General features: G+C 40.6%; 1 protein-coding gene across 2 annotated transcripts in view; it reads left to right on the plus strand.

Annotated features, from left to right (window-relative positions):
- Positions 1-15,322, plus strand: part of dgkb (diacylglycerol kinase, beta) — a 729,492-nt gene that overhangs the window by 647,668 nt on the left and 66,502 nt on the right. For both annotated transcript variants that reach the window (XM_060825438.1, XM_060825439.1), the window contains exons 23-24: positions 2,140-2,260; positions 6,275-6,335. In XM_060825438.1, coding sequence (XP_060681421.1) covers positions 2,140-2,260; positions 6,275-6,335 — 182 coding nt within the window. The remainder of the gene's footprint in view (positions 1-2,139; positions 2,261-6,274; positions 6,336-15,322) is intronic.

Consider the following 15,322-nt stretch of genomic DNA (forward strand, 5'->3'; position numbering starts at 1 on the left):
GCAAACTTCAAAGCTTGGCCCACAGCCATTTACTATGTATTTGACCTAGGGGAGGAAATTCTAATTTCCTGGGCCAATTTCCTAGATGCTGCTACTGTCCTTTGTCAGTATAGGCATCATGAAATTCTGTCCACAAGCATCCAAAGTTAACACATTGAATTTTTTTTAAAAATGGAACAGTAGCATATATTGAAATGCAACTACAAGATTGTCAGAATATATGTATTTTAAAAATTTTATGTTGAGAATAAAAAGCCTCTTGCCTAAGGTTCCTCAGAGTACTAAACAAGGAGTTACTTAATAATGTATGCTCTCGGCCACAATAAACAAACACTGCTCTTGCTGTGAATGAAATAATTAGATTCAGTTTACAAGTTCACATTTTAGGCTTAGTGTCAAAGTGCTACGGTTTCATTAATTTATTTTAATTATGGGCTGTAATAGAGAAACAAGCAAAATCCCATTTTCTAGCCTTATCAGCTGTAGTGCTAAACTTGGTGTACAAAAATGTAGTTTCACTTTTTTCACAACCCCGCATATTTTTAGTATTCTGTTAAAAATGGGTCTGGAATTTCTCTGCTTTTCACCAGAAGATTGGTTAGTTCTGCTATTAGTCAATCAGTTGTCTATTAATGAAATGAGTGAATAGTCTGCAATTTGGACATTTTCTTTATTTTAAATTTCTGTAAGCAAATGAATGTGAGATCTATATGACCAATTCTGAATAAAGATATGCATTGTGCTGCTGGAATTTGACTTCAGCTCTCCCATTCTTGCTGTCTAAGTCACTACATGGTTTATATTATTAGAACTTTTTTATGTTGGCAATATTTACATTACAAGCTGTTACTCTATTGTTATAATCCCTGAATCTGTTTGATTATGTGCACTGAACCTTGTGTTCCACACAATTTTTCAATAAAGGCCCCTAACGATTGAGATCAGAGATAGAGGTATGTTTCCTATTAATACTTCATGCGACAAAATTAATTATAGTAAACTGACAAAACTGAGAAAACATTCCGAGTTATGTGGTATATGCCTGCAAACCTTGTAGTACCAGTGATAAGTATCATGAATTTGAATTCATTAGAGAATTGTGCAAAACTCCAAATGATTTGCCCATGTGATCATTTCAGAGCTATTTTGGGATTCAGTCTGCAAGTTATTGAAATAAAATGTACTCTCTAAAGTCAAAACTGAAAGTGAATTCCAACTACTGGCCCCTTTTGGAAATCTTGTGGTACAATCTCTGCTTCTGAACCCGAAGTTTTGGATTCTAGACCGCATCAGGACTTGAAGGCAGGTGTGTCCACAGCACAGTGAAGCAGTTTGTATATCAAACTGCAAATCTTTCCAACAAATCGCAAAGGTGGCACGGTGACTCAGTGATCAGCATTACTGTGTCACAGCACCAGGGACCCAGGTTCAATTCCAGCCTTGGATGACTGATGGTGTAGAGTTTGCAAATTCTCCCCAATCTGCCTGGGTTTCCTTCCACAGTCCAATGAAGTCCAGATCAGGTGGATTGGCCATGCTAACTTGTGCATAAGTGTCCAGAAATGTGTAAAATTAGGTGGATTAGATGTGGGAAAGGTAGAGTTACAGGGATGGGGTTGGGGGTGGAGGAGGGTGGGTCTGGGTGGGATGCTCTTCAGAGAGTTGTATGGACTTGTTGGGCTGAATGGCCTGTTTCCACACTGTAGGCATTCTATAATGATGAAAAATATCAATGGCAGGCTATATAAGCAGGAGAAATTCATGGTCAGTCTCAAATAGAAAGAAATTATGAGCCTCTGCCATCACTATCCATAATTCTAGGCTACAACAAAGCACATGTTGCCACAGCAACATGGAATCTTTAAATAATCAGTAGTGCACTGTCTCCCCTGGTCAATCAGAACACTAAAACTGCCACTTTTATCAACACTTGCAGCGGAAACAAAAAAAACCTCTAATACTTAGAACGGTGATGTTGATGTAACAAAACTTTCCAAAGTATTGTGTAAAGAAAATTGAACACAGATTGGAAATCAGTGGGTATTTTGGAACAGATTGAATCATAACTGTTTGAAAACACTGAATTATATTCCTGTCTTTATTTTGATTGCTTTTATAGTTTCCTGTCTTTTTTTTCAGATGTAAGTGATCAGCTATTTGAAGTGATTGGTCTGGAAGGGGCCATGGAGATGGGACAGATCTACACTGGACTGAAAAGTGCAGGGAAGCGACTAGCTCAGTGCTCCCTGGTAACAATCAGGTTTGTCTCAGTGTATTCATAGGATACTGTTATGTATTTATATCTGGTTTGACTAAAGTTTAAATGCTCAGATTGCAAATTCAATCTGTTTTATTTAAACACAGTTCTGGTTTTGAATTTGCCAGTGCTAAACTGCAGCTTCATATTAGTCAGCGAGAACTGATTTAGCTATCCTGTGGATGACAAAGGCAGTTCTGCAACAGGGCAGAGAGAATGCTCCACAGGCTACTATTATGACGTCTTCCAAATGTCATCTTTGATTTTCACAATGCTGATTGTTTGTCCTTCATCTCTGCTGTCAGCCGCCCATGCCCTTCCAATACTGCTATGTTCAAATCTATCACCACTACATCTTTATATCTGGCTTCAGGTCTTCCTCTTCTCGTTATTCGTGGCAGTATCCTCTCAGTTATTCACCTCACTGCATTTTTTCTCTCTCTTTTTTCTCTTTTTCTCTCATCCTCTTTCTTCCTCTCTTTCGTTTCCCCTCTTTTTCTCTCTCTCTCTCTGACATAGATGACCATACCATTTCAATGTCTTCTTGCTACTTCCTTCTTTGCTTTGTCAGTCTTCGCAGACCCCGTGGGTGTGTTGGTTCCTGGTTTCATTCAGTGTTGTTATTCCACAACTCCACCTTAACATATATAAATCTTAGTATCCAGTAGCTGTGTATCTCTTTCTGGTGATGTTCAAGTTTCTGGACTACATAGCAAAGCTGGTCTTGCAACCATCTTGTAGATTTCTCCTTTCAGTTTTCTATTAAGGTCAGGTTTGCACGCGGGTATGTGAACATTGGCAGTAACAAACGTAACACTGTACACTGGGGAAGGTAGTAGAGGCCATGCCTAAGACTCGGCACACTCTGCCCCAATTCCATCCTGTTTTGAGATCCCTAATAAAGCAGCCCCTAATTATTGTATCACCCAATACTATAAGCTTTAATGGTATTTTTCTTTACTTAGCATTCCACCACACTTCTTTCAATTATTCCAAGAAACTTGATTAATTTCTATTTTTTGTATTCCTATCTTCTGCCTTCACTAACCTTATGTACTAGAAACTATGCGCTTTCTTCAAATAATCACTCATAATCTTTATGCCTCCACTCTTACCATCCTCTTTGTGGTCAATCGGTCAGCCCATAACTTAGATCATTGGTTTCCTGGAAAAAGTGAGGTCTGCAGATGATGGAGATCAGAGCTGAAAATGTGTTGCTGGAAAAGCACAGCAGGTCAGGCAGCATCTAAGGAACAGGAAATTCGACGTTTCGGGCATAAGCCCTTCTTCGTGCCTCTGTCTTGCGGTGTATTTTTGTCTCTGGCTCACCAAATAATTAATCATGTTACCATTATCTCCATCTCAAAGCTCAATGTTATCTGCAAACCTCATTGACCCGTGACGCTTCCTGTCTCATTTGTTCAGTTCAAGCAATCTACAAAATTTATTGAGCTTATTGTACCCTCAGCATTTCCAAATATTTTGTAAGAAAAGCATTTTGAAAAGTTTATGCAGTACGTGAGCCAAATGATCCATTTGAGTTGGGAGCAAGAAAGGCTCCTTGGATAAAGAGACTGAAAGTTTCTTTTGTATTCATATTTTACTGAGAAGCATTTGTCAGGATGACAGGAATAACATCTTGTTTTATCTTGAAGAGAGGGTACTTAATTGCTGAATTTTATAAAGTACAGAACATCACTGATAAATGCTTGAAGCTTATCCTGCAGTAAGTAACTAAGTTTCAGTACGTTGGTGTGTAAGTCCCAGAGAACCCCTTAAGTTAAGAGGAAATGAGTCATTAGGATCGATTAACTACAGAACAGAATGATTGATTTTTTAAAAAAAAAGATAACTATGATCATAGCTCTGCTTTAAAGCTATTGCACTGAAAATAAATGTCAATCGCACTTCACATCATAACAATTTCTCATAGAATCCCAACAGTGTGGAAACAGGCCCTTCGGCCCAACAAATCCACACCAACACTCTGAAAATTAATCCACCCAAGGTCCATTCCCCTGACTAATACTGTTAACCTACACATCCCTAAACACTTTGGGCAATTTAGTATGGCCAGTTCACCTAACCTGTACATCTTTGGATTGTGGGCAGAAACCCATGCAGACACTGGGAGAATGTACAAACTCCACACAGACAGTCGCCCAAGGTTGGAAACAAACCCAGGTCCCTGGTGCTATGAGCCACCGTGCCGCTCTGAGTATCCTTTAAGATGATGTTTTAACAAGGCCAATAAACCAAACTTAAAATGGAATTATTTTGGCTTAGATATTGAATTTAAGCAAAACACAATATTGCTGAGGATTAACGATTAGTGTCAAGAGGAGTTGACCCACTTCTGTTGAATGAATTCCATTGAGGTAAAAGATGACTATCTGAGGTTTTTGGCAAGTTCTTTTCCATTTCTAGAGAGATGTGGTCCAACAGTTAAGGGAAAAGCCAACTAATCTGACACTTAAAATTCAGTCTAGTTTGAATAAAGCAAAATTTCATATTCAGGTCAACTAATAATTCAAATTAATTTTATCGTTAATAATTAAACATACTAAACAACTATTTAATGAAAATGTATCTTTTTATTTTTCACTATAAACTTTTAAAACTTGGTCAAAAATCAAATGGCGCCAGGTTATAGTTCAACAGGTTTATTTGAAATTGCTTTATAACCTGGACTCCACATCATTTTAAAACTTGAATTGTCTATGCACACTGAGCTGGGAGAAAAATGCACCCTATAAATTATCTTCAGGGTTATTCAACGGTTAGTGTTGGGAAATTCCAGGACAATATGGGATTTCAGTAACTAGGTAAAAACAATGACTGCAGATGCTGGAAACCAGATTCTGGATTAGAGTGATGCTGGAAAAGCACAGCAGCTCAGGCAGCATCCGAGGTGCAGGAAAATCGACGTTACGGGCAAAAGACCTTCATCAGGAATACAGGGCTGTATTCCTGATGAAGGGCTTTTGCCCGAAATGCGATTTTCCTGCTCCTCGGATGCTGCTTGAACTGCTGTGCTTTTCCAGCACCACTCTAATCCAGAGAGATTTCAGTAACTCTCTAGAGTAGTGCATGACTTGGAGAGGAAGGTAAGTCCCTGCGTGTGTGTATCAATCCAGATGTAACACCACTACACATTCCACCATCAATGTTAGATCCTAACAATGTTTTCTGCCTCCTCTTCATAAAATGTAGCCATCACAGAGCTATGTCATACTGATTTAGCTGAATAGGTCGCAGAGGGGTGGAACGTCCCTTGAACGTGTATTAACATTCCCAGCTGCTTTAAAGAACAACAACAGTAACATTGGTCAGTTTAGTAATTTGTTGGATCACAAATATAGTAATTGTTTGCGAGGAACAATAATTTCATGACTTTCCTTGCAGAGGGGTGGCATCATGTTGGCAGGATACAAAATGTTTCCTGTGTGCCAGATTATCCAACAGCATCATAGATAGCAACCATTTCCTGCAGAACCTGACTAAAGTCAATTCTCCGTGCAGGGTGCAATGAAGTCCTATGTATAATGACCCCACCTGCATTCGTTTTGTACTTTGGTACATCCTCTTTGTCAACCATCAAACAGAAGCTCAAGTGTGTTGGATGTCTTTACACTTGATTTCTACCTCTCATTATATTTCTGATCCTTTGGCTTGGCAAACTTTTCAAATGAAACTTGAAGCTTCATAAATGTTAAATCAATATTCATTCCAATGTGTAACCACTTTAAATACATTCATCTCTTTAAGCTGCTTCCCAGGTTTCGCACAATTACTCCATTAAGATAGTTTCTGGTGCAAATCCAAAGTCGATGTGAATTATTTAGATGGGGTGAAACTGTAACATTGAGCACTGTTACCCAGAGTCTGGAGAAAAAGAGCCAGTTCTTAATCAAATTTATTCGTTTTGAGTATGTTTTTAATCAGTGTAATTAATGTAATTTTTTATAATCTGTTATTTATTGTTATGTCACATTTCCTTATTCCTTTGTTCTCAAGAACCAGTAAGTTCCTGCCAATGCAGATTGACGGAGAACCTTGGATGCAGACACCTTGTACAGTAAGTAGAGATTATTGGTGAAAACTATTGCAGGCATGCTAAAATACCTCCAAGAAGGCAACAGATGCATCACATTTAAAATGAGGGTGAGTCACTATCCTGAAATACGGAATGGATTCAGTGGTTGTCAAAACTGGGTAAGTTCAAAAGACTGCACAGTTATGTAGTAAAGAAATATGCAAGTGTGTTTTTGAACTGATAGGATTTCCGAGTGTTGTAATGTAGCCTGGGTTCAGCACAGACAGATAGATAAAGGCTCCTTTTGCTGTTACTTGTGGCTCAATATGAACAAGGTCAAAGCCATTCTGTTCAGCATCCAACAGAAACTGTGTCCTAGTCCCTGATCTCATTCCCTTGTTTGGATGGCACTCAAATCCAGGCAGATAGCATACTACATAACTACTTTGATCAACTCTTAGCTGAGTGCCAAACCACACCTCCATTATCAAAATCATGGACAAAGGCATTAATATTGCCAATGTGATGACCTGTGGACTTTTATTTCTGTGTACGTTTCTGTTTTTATTGAGAAATTCTGTTTGTTAGGGCCGATGCTGCTCAATCCTTGCAATTCTTGCTGTGAAACAAGTTGCAACTAATAAGGTTGGAAGGATGGGGATCCCTTTAACTGATCTTATTGTTGTGTGTGTGTGTGTGTGTGTGTGTGTGTCTGTGTGTGTGTGTCTGTGTCTGTGTATGTGTCCAGAAAAACCATGTAAAAGATATTAAATACATATTTAGCCTTGACTTGGGTGGAATTCATACAGACAGAGGCCAAAGAGTGCAGGATGTGACTGTGAAATGCTCTAAACAAAAATGTATCTGAGCTGTTTTTAAGCTGAGATGCATAAACATTTCTGAAGTAGGTTGCTTGCTATCCCACGTTGTGACAAAGAAATGTGAGTACCAACGGTTGAGCCATCAGTTGTTTTAGATCTGAAGGTAGTTTCATTTATCTAAGTAAGTCCAATGGCAGGGTGGTCCTTAAGTGTCCATTACTAGAGGTGCTGGGTGCACATAGCCTCTGCCAAATAAGGGTGTGAGTGCCTCCATGTCTGGTACACACTTCGATATTTCCGATTGTCCTATTCAAACCTAAATTCGGGTGTGTAATGTAGGATGTGCAGCTACCAAGATTGTTTGCAAACTGTTTGATGGTAGCTGCAGTCTGTTTGGATTCTGCAACATGTTGATTAGCACAGTCACTTTGGTCAAGGCTAGTTCCCATTTCCCAGCATGCTTTAGCCATTCTCCATCTTTTATAACTCCATGATCAGTTCATTATTTTCCATCACTGAGTGGCCTATCCATCCACAAGGCAAGCATGCAACAGGCAAACTAATATCATGTTCCCAGCTTTCTACTGCTGACCTGAACTATTGAGGCAAAATACATCTAATAACTGCATTAGCAGCTGGCAAGTAACTGAAACAACTTGTACATGTGGAGGCTAACTGCAAGAAATAAGCAGGAGTCTTCTGATGAATGATCAGTTGTGGACCTCATTGGTGGGGTTTTTAGGATGGACTGAGGATGAAGATAGTATCTTCATATATGAAAATGTGTTGCTGGAAAAGCGCAGCAGGTCAGGCAGCATCCAAGGAACAGGAGATTCAACATTTCGGATATGGGCCGGGTGCTGGCAGGTTGGACTAGTCGAAACGTCGAATCTTCTGTTCCTTGGATGCTGCCTGACCTGCTGTGCTTTTCCAGCAACACATTTTCAGCTCTGATCTCCAGCATCTGCAGACCTCACTTTCTCCTCTAAGCCTGGGTATTGTCTAGGTCTGGACTGCTTCAGTATCTGAGGAGTCACAAATGGTGCTGAACATTCTACAAACATTGATAAACCTCCCCATTTTTGACCACATGATGAAAGAAAAGTCATTGATGAAGCAACTGAAGATAGTTGGGCCAAGGGCAGAGATGTCCTGTAGCTGAGACCACTGACCTCTGACATCACAACCATTTTCCTATGTGCCAGTATTTCGCAGGAGTCGGGGAGTCCAGAACTAGAGGGCATAGGTTTACGGTGAGAGGGGAAAGATATAAAAGAGACCTAAGGGGCAAATGTTTCACACAGAGGGTGGTACGTGTATGAGCTGCTAGAGGAAGTGGTGGAGGCTGGTACAATTGCAACTTTTAAGAGGCATTTGGATGGTATGTGAATAGGAAGGGTTTGGAGGGATATGGGCCGGGTGCTGGCAGGTGGGACTAGTTTGGGTTGGGATATCTGGTCGGAATGGACGGGTTGGACCGAAGGGTCTGTTTCCATGCTGTACATCTCTATGACTCTATGGTTACGGCGCTGCGGTCTGCATTGAATTCCGTGCTCACACAGACGCCAAAGAAGGAGCTTACCTTTGCTCAGCAAAAGTTATATGAGCATGGTGACAGGCAGGCAAACACTTTGCATATCTCGCCAGGAAAAGGAGCACCCCTCAAGCCATTATGGTAATTAGGGAAGGGTCTGGGAACCTAACATGTGACTCCAAAAAGATTAGTGTGACATTTCAGAGATTTTACTCTAAGTTATAGCAATCTGAGGGTTGTACAAAGAACAAAGAAAATTTACAGCCCAGGAACAGGCCCTTTGGCCCTCCAAGCCTGAACTGATCCAAATCCACTGTCTAAACCTGTCGCCCAATTCCTAAGCATCTGTATCCCTCTACTCCCCACCTACTCATGCATCTGTCCAGATGCATCTTAAATGAATCTACCGTGCCTGTCTCTACAACGTGTTCCAGGCACCTACCACCCTCTGTGTAAAGTACTTGCCACGTGTATCCCCCTTAAACTTTTCACCTGTCACCTGAAAGCGTGACCTCACGTTATTGAATCCTCCACCCTGGCAAAAAACGTATCCCTATCTACCCTGTCTATAACCTTCATGATTTTGTAGACCTCAAACAGTTCCCCCCTCAATCTACTTTTTTCTAATGAAAACAATCCTAACCTACTCAACCTCTCTTCATAGCTAGCACCTTCCATACCAGGCAACATCCTCGTAAACCTTCTCTGCACCCTCTCCAAAGTGTCCACATCCTTTTGGGAATGTGGCGACCAGAACTGTACACAGTATTCTAAATGTGGCCGAACCAATATCTTGTACAATTTTAACATGACCTGCCAGCTTTTATACTCAATACCCTGTCCAATGAAGGCAAGCATACTATATGCCTTCTTGACCACTCTATCCATCTGTGCAGCAAACTTCAGTGTACAATGGACCTGAACTCCCAGATCTCTCTGCCCATCAACTTTTCTCAAGGCTCTTCCATTTACTGTATAATTTGCTCGAGAATTAGACTTCCCAAAATGTATCACCTCACATTTACCTGGATTAAACTCCATCTTCCAATTCTCTGCCCAACTCTCTAGTCTATCTATATTCTCCTGTATTCTTTGACAGTCCCCTAAGCTTTCTGCTGCTCCACCAAACTTTGTGTCATCTGCAAACTTGCTGATCATACCAACAATGCCCTCTTCCAGATCATTTATGTATATCACAAACAACAATGGCCCCAGCACTGATCCCTGTAGAACATCACTGTCCACCATTCTCCAATTTGAGAAACTCCCTTCAACTATTACTCTCTGTCTCCTGTTGCTCAACCAGTTCTTTATCCACCCAACTGGAACATCCTGCACACCATGTGTCTTCACTTTCTCCATTAGTTTGCCATAGGGAACCTTATCAAACACCTTATTAAAGTCCATATATATGACATCTACAGCCTTTGCTTCATCTATCAACTTGTAAGGAGGAGTGGGTCAAAATGGAGTCCTTTTTCAAGGATCTGGAGCTCCTGAGTGTTACCCCTCCCAAAAAAAGAGTCCTTTCTCAATGCCCCCTTATCAGGACAAGAGTTGCAGGAGGCTGTGAAGCAGCTTCAGAGTGGAAAGGCGCCTGGTCCTGATGGACTTCCCAGCAAATTCTATAAGGAATTTATAAACATATGGTCAGGCCCAATGCTCAACATGTTTAATGACTCATATAGCCACGATTGTCTCCCACTATGTTTGAGAGATGCCAATATTTTGCTTATTCTTAAAGAAAGTGGAAGTCCCGGAGGACTGTGCTTCATCCAGATCCATTTCACTCTTAAATATGGACTTTAAAAGACTCTCGCATTAAGACTGGAGATTGTGTTACCATCTATTGTTAAAGAGGACCAGATGGGCTTCATAAAGGGCCACAGATCCACCAATAATGTTAGGAGGATGCTTAATGTAATTCAAGCGTATCAACAACAGTCAATACAGGGATTGGTGATTTCTCTAGATGCAGAGAAGGCATTTGACCAAATTGAGTGGCCGTACCTTTTCTATACTCTGGAACGGTTTGGCTTGGGCGGAGTCTTTATAAGATGGGTGAAGGTTCTCTACAGTGACCCTCTTACTGCGGTCATTGCCAACGGGGTATGATCAAGCAATTTTAACATTTTTAGGGTCAGCTGGCACTGCTGTCGCTTTTCACCACTACGTTTTACATTGGTGATTGAACCATTGGTGGTGACCAGTTGTAGGGATCCTAATATATCAGCTCCAGAAGTGGGGGCAAAATTACATAAGATTTCGTTGTACATGAACGATGTCCTTTTTTTGTGAAATCCAGCAGTGCATTGGCAGGGTACAAGATTAATCTTGCAAAATCAGAGCCTTTGCCTAAGGGTGGTCTTACGAAGGTGCTGGGTCTTGAGGGTGAATGCCAATTCCTATTTAACTGGTCACAGGCAGGTTTTGTGTATTTGGGCATATTCATTACTCCAGTTCTGGATCAACTGTTCAAAGCCAACTATGTTCAATTATTTGACAAAATCAAACCAAACCTTCAAAGATGGGAGGCTCTTCGGGTCTCGTGGTTGATTTGGATAGCGCTTATTAAGATGAATATTCTCCTCCGTTTGTTGTACCTTATACGGATGCTTCCCCTGATTTTCAATAATCAAACATCCAGGAGACTGAACGGCTGGTTCAGCTCCTTTATTTGGCATTGCAAGCGGCCCCTCATTGAATTAGCTAACCTGCAATTGCCTCACAGATTGGGGGAAGTGGACCTTCCGGACATTAAACGTTACCAACTAAGCTCGCTTTTATCCAATGTGAATGATTGGGTCTGTGGGCTCTCTCTTTCGATATGGTTAGATATCAAAACCTCCCAAGCAGGGTGCCCCCTTACTACCTTGCTGTTTTTGGACACAATGAGGACAGTTAGGGAATATTGCCATAACCCAATAGTTATCAATAATGTTAAAGCATGGAGAACAATTCAGTAAAAGGGGAGGCAATATTGACAAACATCTTCTCTTACACCTATAGTGGGTATGCCAGGTTTTCAACCGGGGATGATAGATTCAGGATTCAAACATTGGGCAGCTAGGGGTGTGTCTTGCATTAGTGATTTACTTGAGGGAGACACAATTATGTCCTTTGATCAGTTAGCACGGAAATATCAGCTATCTAACAGGGACCTCTTTTGTTTTCTGCAGGTTAGGGATTTTAATCAAAAAAAAGACTACACTTTTGATTGATCCCTACAAATCTGACGAGAGGAGGGTGCTTAGTGCTCAGAATACACTTTTTGTCAGTACTTTATATAATCAATTGGGGGACTCCCCCTCAGATGAGTTTGATTGACTCTGCAGGGTGTGGGAGAAAGAGCTAGATGTTGAAGTCTCCTCAGAAGCATGGGAAGATATTTGGGAAAATGCAAGAAAGATATTAATTTGCAATAGGACCCATGCTTTACAGTTGAAGATTCTCCACAGGGTGCACTTGACTCCTGATCATTTATCAAAATTTAAATCAGGGATATCTTCAATATGTCCCAAGTGCACAAGAACTCTTACCCATTGTCTCTGGTCCTGTGGTAAGCTTCAAACATACTGGAGTGCTGTGGTGGATGCAATGGAGGAGATTTTGGGTGTAAGGATGGAGAAGAACCCGATTTCTCCTCTTCTGGATCTGCCCAGTGTGTTCTCTACAGATGCATATAATAAAAAAACTTTTCAACATCCTCACTTTCTGTGCAAGAAAGAATATTTTGCTAGGTTGTCTATCTGAAAACCCCCCGGACATGTCGGGTTGGTGGAAGATTGTTATGGAGAATATCCCCTTGGATTTTCACACAAGTATGGTACACCACAAAACTGAGAATTTTTATAAGACATGCAGCCCTATTTGGAATACTTTGTCAGAGATTTACCTGCCACACTAATAAGGGCTTTTATATAGTCGGAATGATTGTGTTTTATGCGTTCAAGGAGGAGGAACTTGTGTTCTTTTTTTGTATTGTTTTGTATTTGTTATAATATTTTTAAAGATCTATTTTTTTCAATAAAAATGTATTTTTAAAAAAAATCTCCTGTTATGGAATTCTGAAAAGTTTGCCCTCCACCTCAGAACTTGCCTCTGTGAAACTGCCATCCTGGTGAGTATTAACAGCATTAACCAAGGGAGGCTGTAAACGGTATGAGAGCATAACAAAAATCTCCTTCTACTTCTAAACCATTATTCATGATTAAATAAATGATTTTGTGTATTTTTGCTTACTATCAGTTTTCCACAATATTTTGCCTCTCGTAATAAAAAAAGTTGCAATCAAAGTTATCTTTTTCATAATTGGTGGAAGAACTGAAAGTATATCTTTAGCAAAATCCTTTAATTAACTGTGTGGGGAATTCCTGTACAGTTCAAACGGACAGGTATGGTGACTTGTAGGATATGCAGAGCCTCACCTGGTTTTTGAACAAGCCATTAACAGTAATGAGTCTCAAGTGACCACCTCATTTTAAATTTTTCAACTCATGTAAGCAGATAAGTTTGTAAAAACTCTAACTTTGATATTACAGAAGTTGGCCTGTATTTAAGAGCAGCTATCTTTGAGTACAACATTCACAAGAGACATGGCAAAAAGGTTTAAGTTCATTACATGTGCAAGACCAGAATTGACCAGTCCAATGTCTCAAATCTATCTGACTCAGAGTCATAGGTATCTTATGGCAATCAGGCTTAAACTTCCAAGCTCGAATCTCTCAATTACCATGGTACAGAAGGAGGCTACTCTATTTGCTGTGTTTGAAGCAGCTCTCTGTATTTTGACTTAATGCCCACCTTCTGCTTTTTCCACATAACCCTCTACGTTATTTCTTTTCATCAGCTCATGCCCTCTTGAATGCTTCAATTGAACTTGTCTCCATCACACCTCCAGGCAGTGCGTTTCAGATACTTATCATTCACAGTGTGAAAAAGTGGTTTCTCACCTTGCATTTGCTTCTTTTGAAAGACACTTGAAAACTGTGCCCTCTGGTTCTTGATCCTTTTACAAGTTCCTTATGTGAGAAAGACAGTCTGTCAGGGAATCAAAGACAGCTTTGCCAGTGTGAGTCCACGTTTTGCTTATTTGTTAAGAAGCAATTTTGAAAGGATAATGTCATAATTTTTTAAAAATAGAATATTGCATCTTTTGAAATTATTTAAAAAGTTATTTTCAACTCGAGCTGTCTGTACTCCATATTTAGTGTTCTTTCTCATCCTTTTTGAGCTAGAAATGTTAACAGTGAGTGTCGAACAACATGTTTACTGCATTCTTATAGAATTTACAGGATGCTGCTTTTCAGTAGAGTTCCCCATATTTTCTTGACTCTGGCAACTTAACTTTTACTAATGTCAAAATTGTTGCTTCATTCACTCCCTCTATCAGCTAGAAAGATAAGCTCAACCATCCCCACACCTAACTAGGCAGGTGAAATATTGAATGAAATCTTATGAGGGTTTGAGCCAATTGGGATGAGATGGGATTTGTTGCACAATCAGACAATCAGGATGTTGAGTGAGGCTTATCACAACATCAAGGCATCCTATTCCATCTTTTATACCTTTCACAAGTCGCGTGGTGAGTTTCTCACTAGGCAGTGGAGCATTACTGGTGAAGGGAGATTATTGCTTGTTAAACACCTTGTTGATGGTCTAACTCACCTCATGAATATTCAGTTTCCTGTTCGACCAAATCCGTCAAATACGTAGATGTTGAGAAAACGCAGCAAGAAGACCAGAGAAGGTTTCTGGCAGATTCGACTCACCACTTGTTCCAAGCAAACTGCATGTAGCGTTCAAGGTAGTACGATCTGCACCATCAGCCATGCACACCCTTCATTGATGGACATATAACATCTGCCAACCCCTTCGCCAATACACATGGTGGCACCCTCAGAAGCACAGGGTGACCTTGCAGGATGTATTGGCAATGAGCTTTGAAAATTGGCAGCAAAGACAGTCAAACAGGTGCCTGGATCAAAGATCGGACCAGGCAGCATCTCATGGGCAGCTGATCTGCTGTCTTAGTGCTTGCTCACGTATCACCTCCCTACAAGCCCAGAGCATCCATGACTTTTATTGTCTTGTCATGCCGCCAGTCATGTTTCGGGGCTGTTCATTGACGACATTAAGATCTGGACTGAACACTGTCCTGAGGCTCCATCTGCCATACTTTCAAAGGAAGGGGTGCGAGCAATGGATAACAGGAGAATCACAGCAGAAAGGGTGGGATGCCAAGGGCTAGCAGGGAAGCAGAGGCATTAGTACAAGTGGGGACAAGGTCAATAACAGGGAATAATTCAAGTTGAATGAAACTGTTTACGAAATAACATTAGAAGACATAGTCAGCTACGGAAGGAGGAGATAATGGTCATTACCATGGCATCCAGAGAGTGAGAATAGAAGAGCAGGGTGAACATCATTAAATGCCAAGATTCAGGAGATAGGGAGGACAGTTACAAGTAAAGTTCAATGTGGCAGGCCTCCACATGGGGGAGATGGATGAATTGGGTTGCTGGAGTAGTTCAGTAAACATGGACATGGAGACTATGGGTGCAGGGTGATGGGATGTATCTCAAAACCAGGTGGGCCCAAGCTGATGCTGTCTACCACAAGCTGCTTTCACTGCCATCTCTTTCTGTTCTCAAAATGCAGCACATTGGGGTCAG

The sequence above is a fragment of the Hemiscyllium ocellatum genome, chromosome 5, assembly GCF_020745735.1.
Source record: "Hemiscyllium ocellatum isolate sHemOce1 chromosome 5, sHemOce1.pat.X.cur, whole genome shotgun sequence".
Classification (NCBI taxonomy): Eukaryota; Metazoa; Chordata; class Chondrichthyes; order Orectolobiformes; family Hemiscylliidae; genus Hemiscyllium; species Hemiscyllium ocellatum.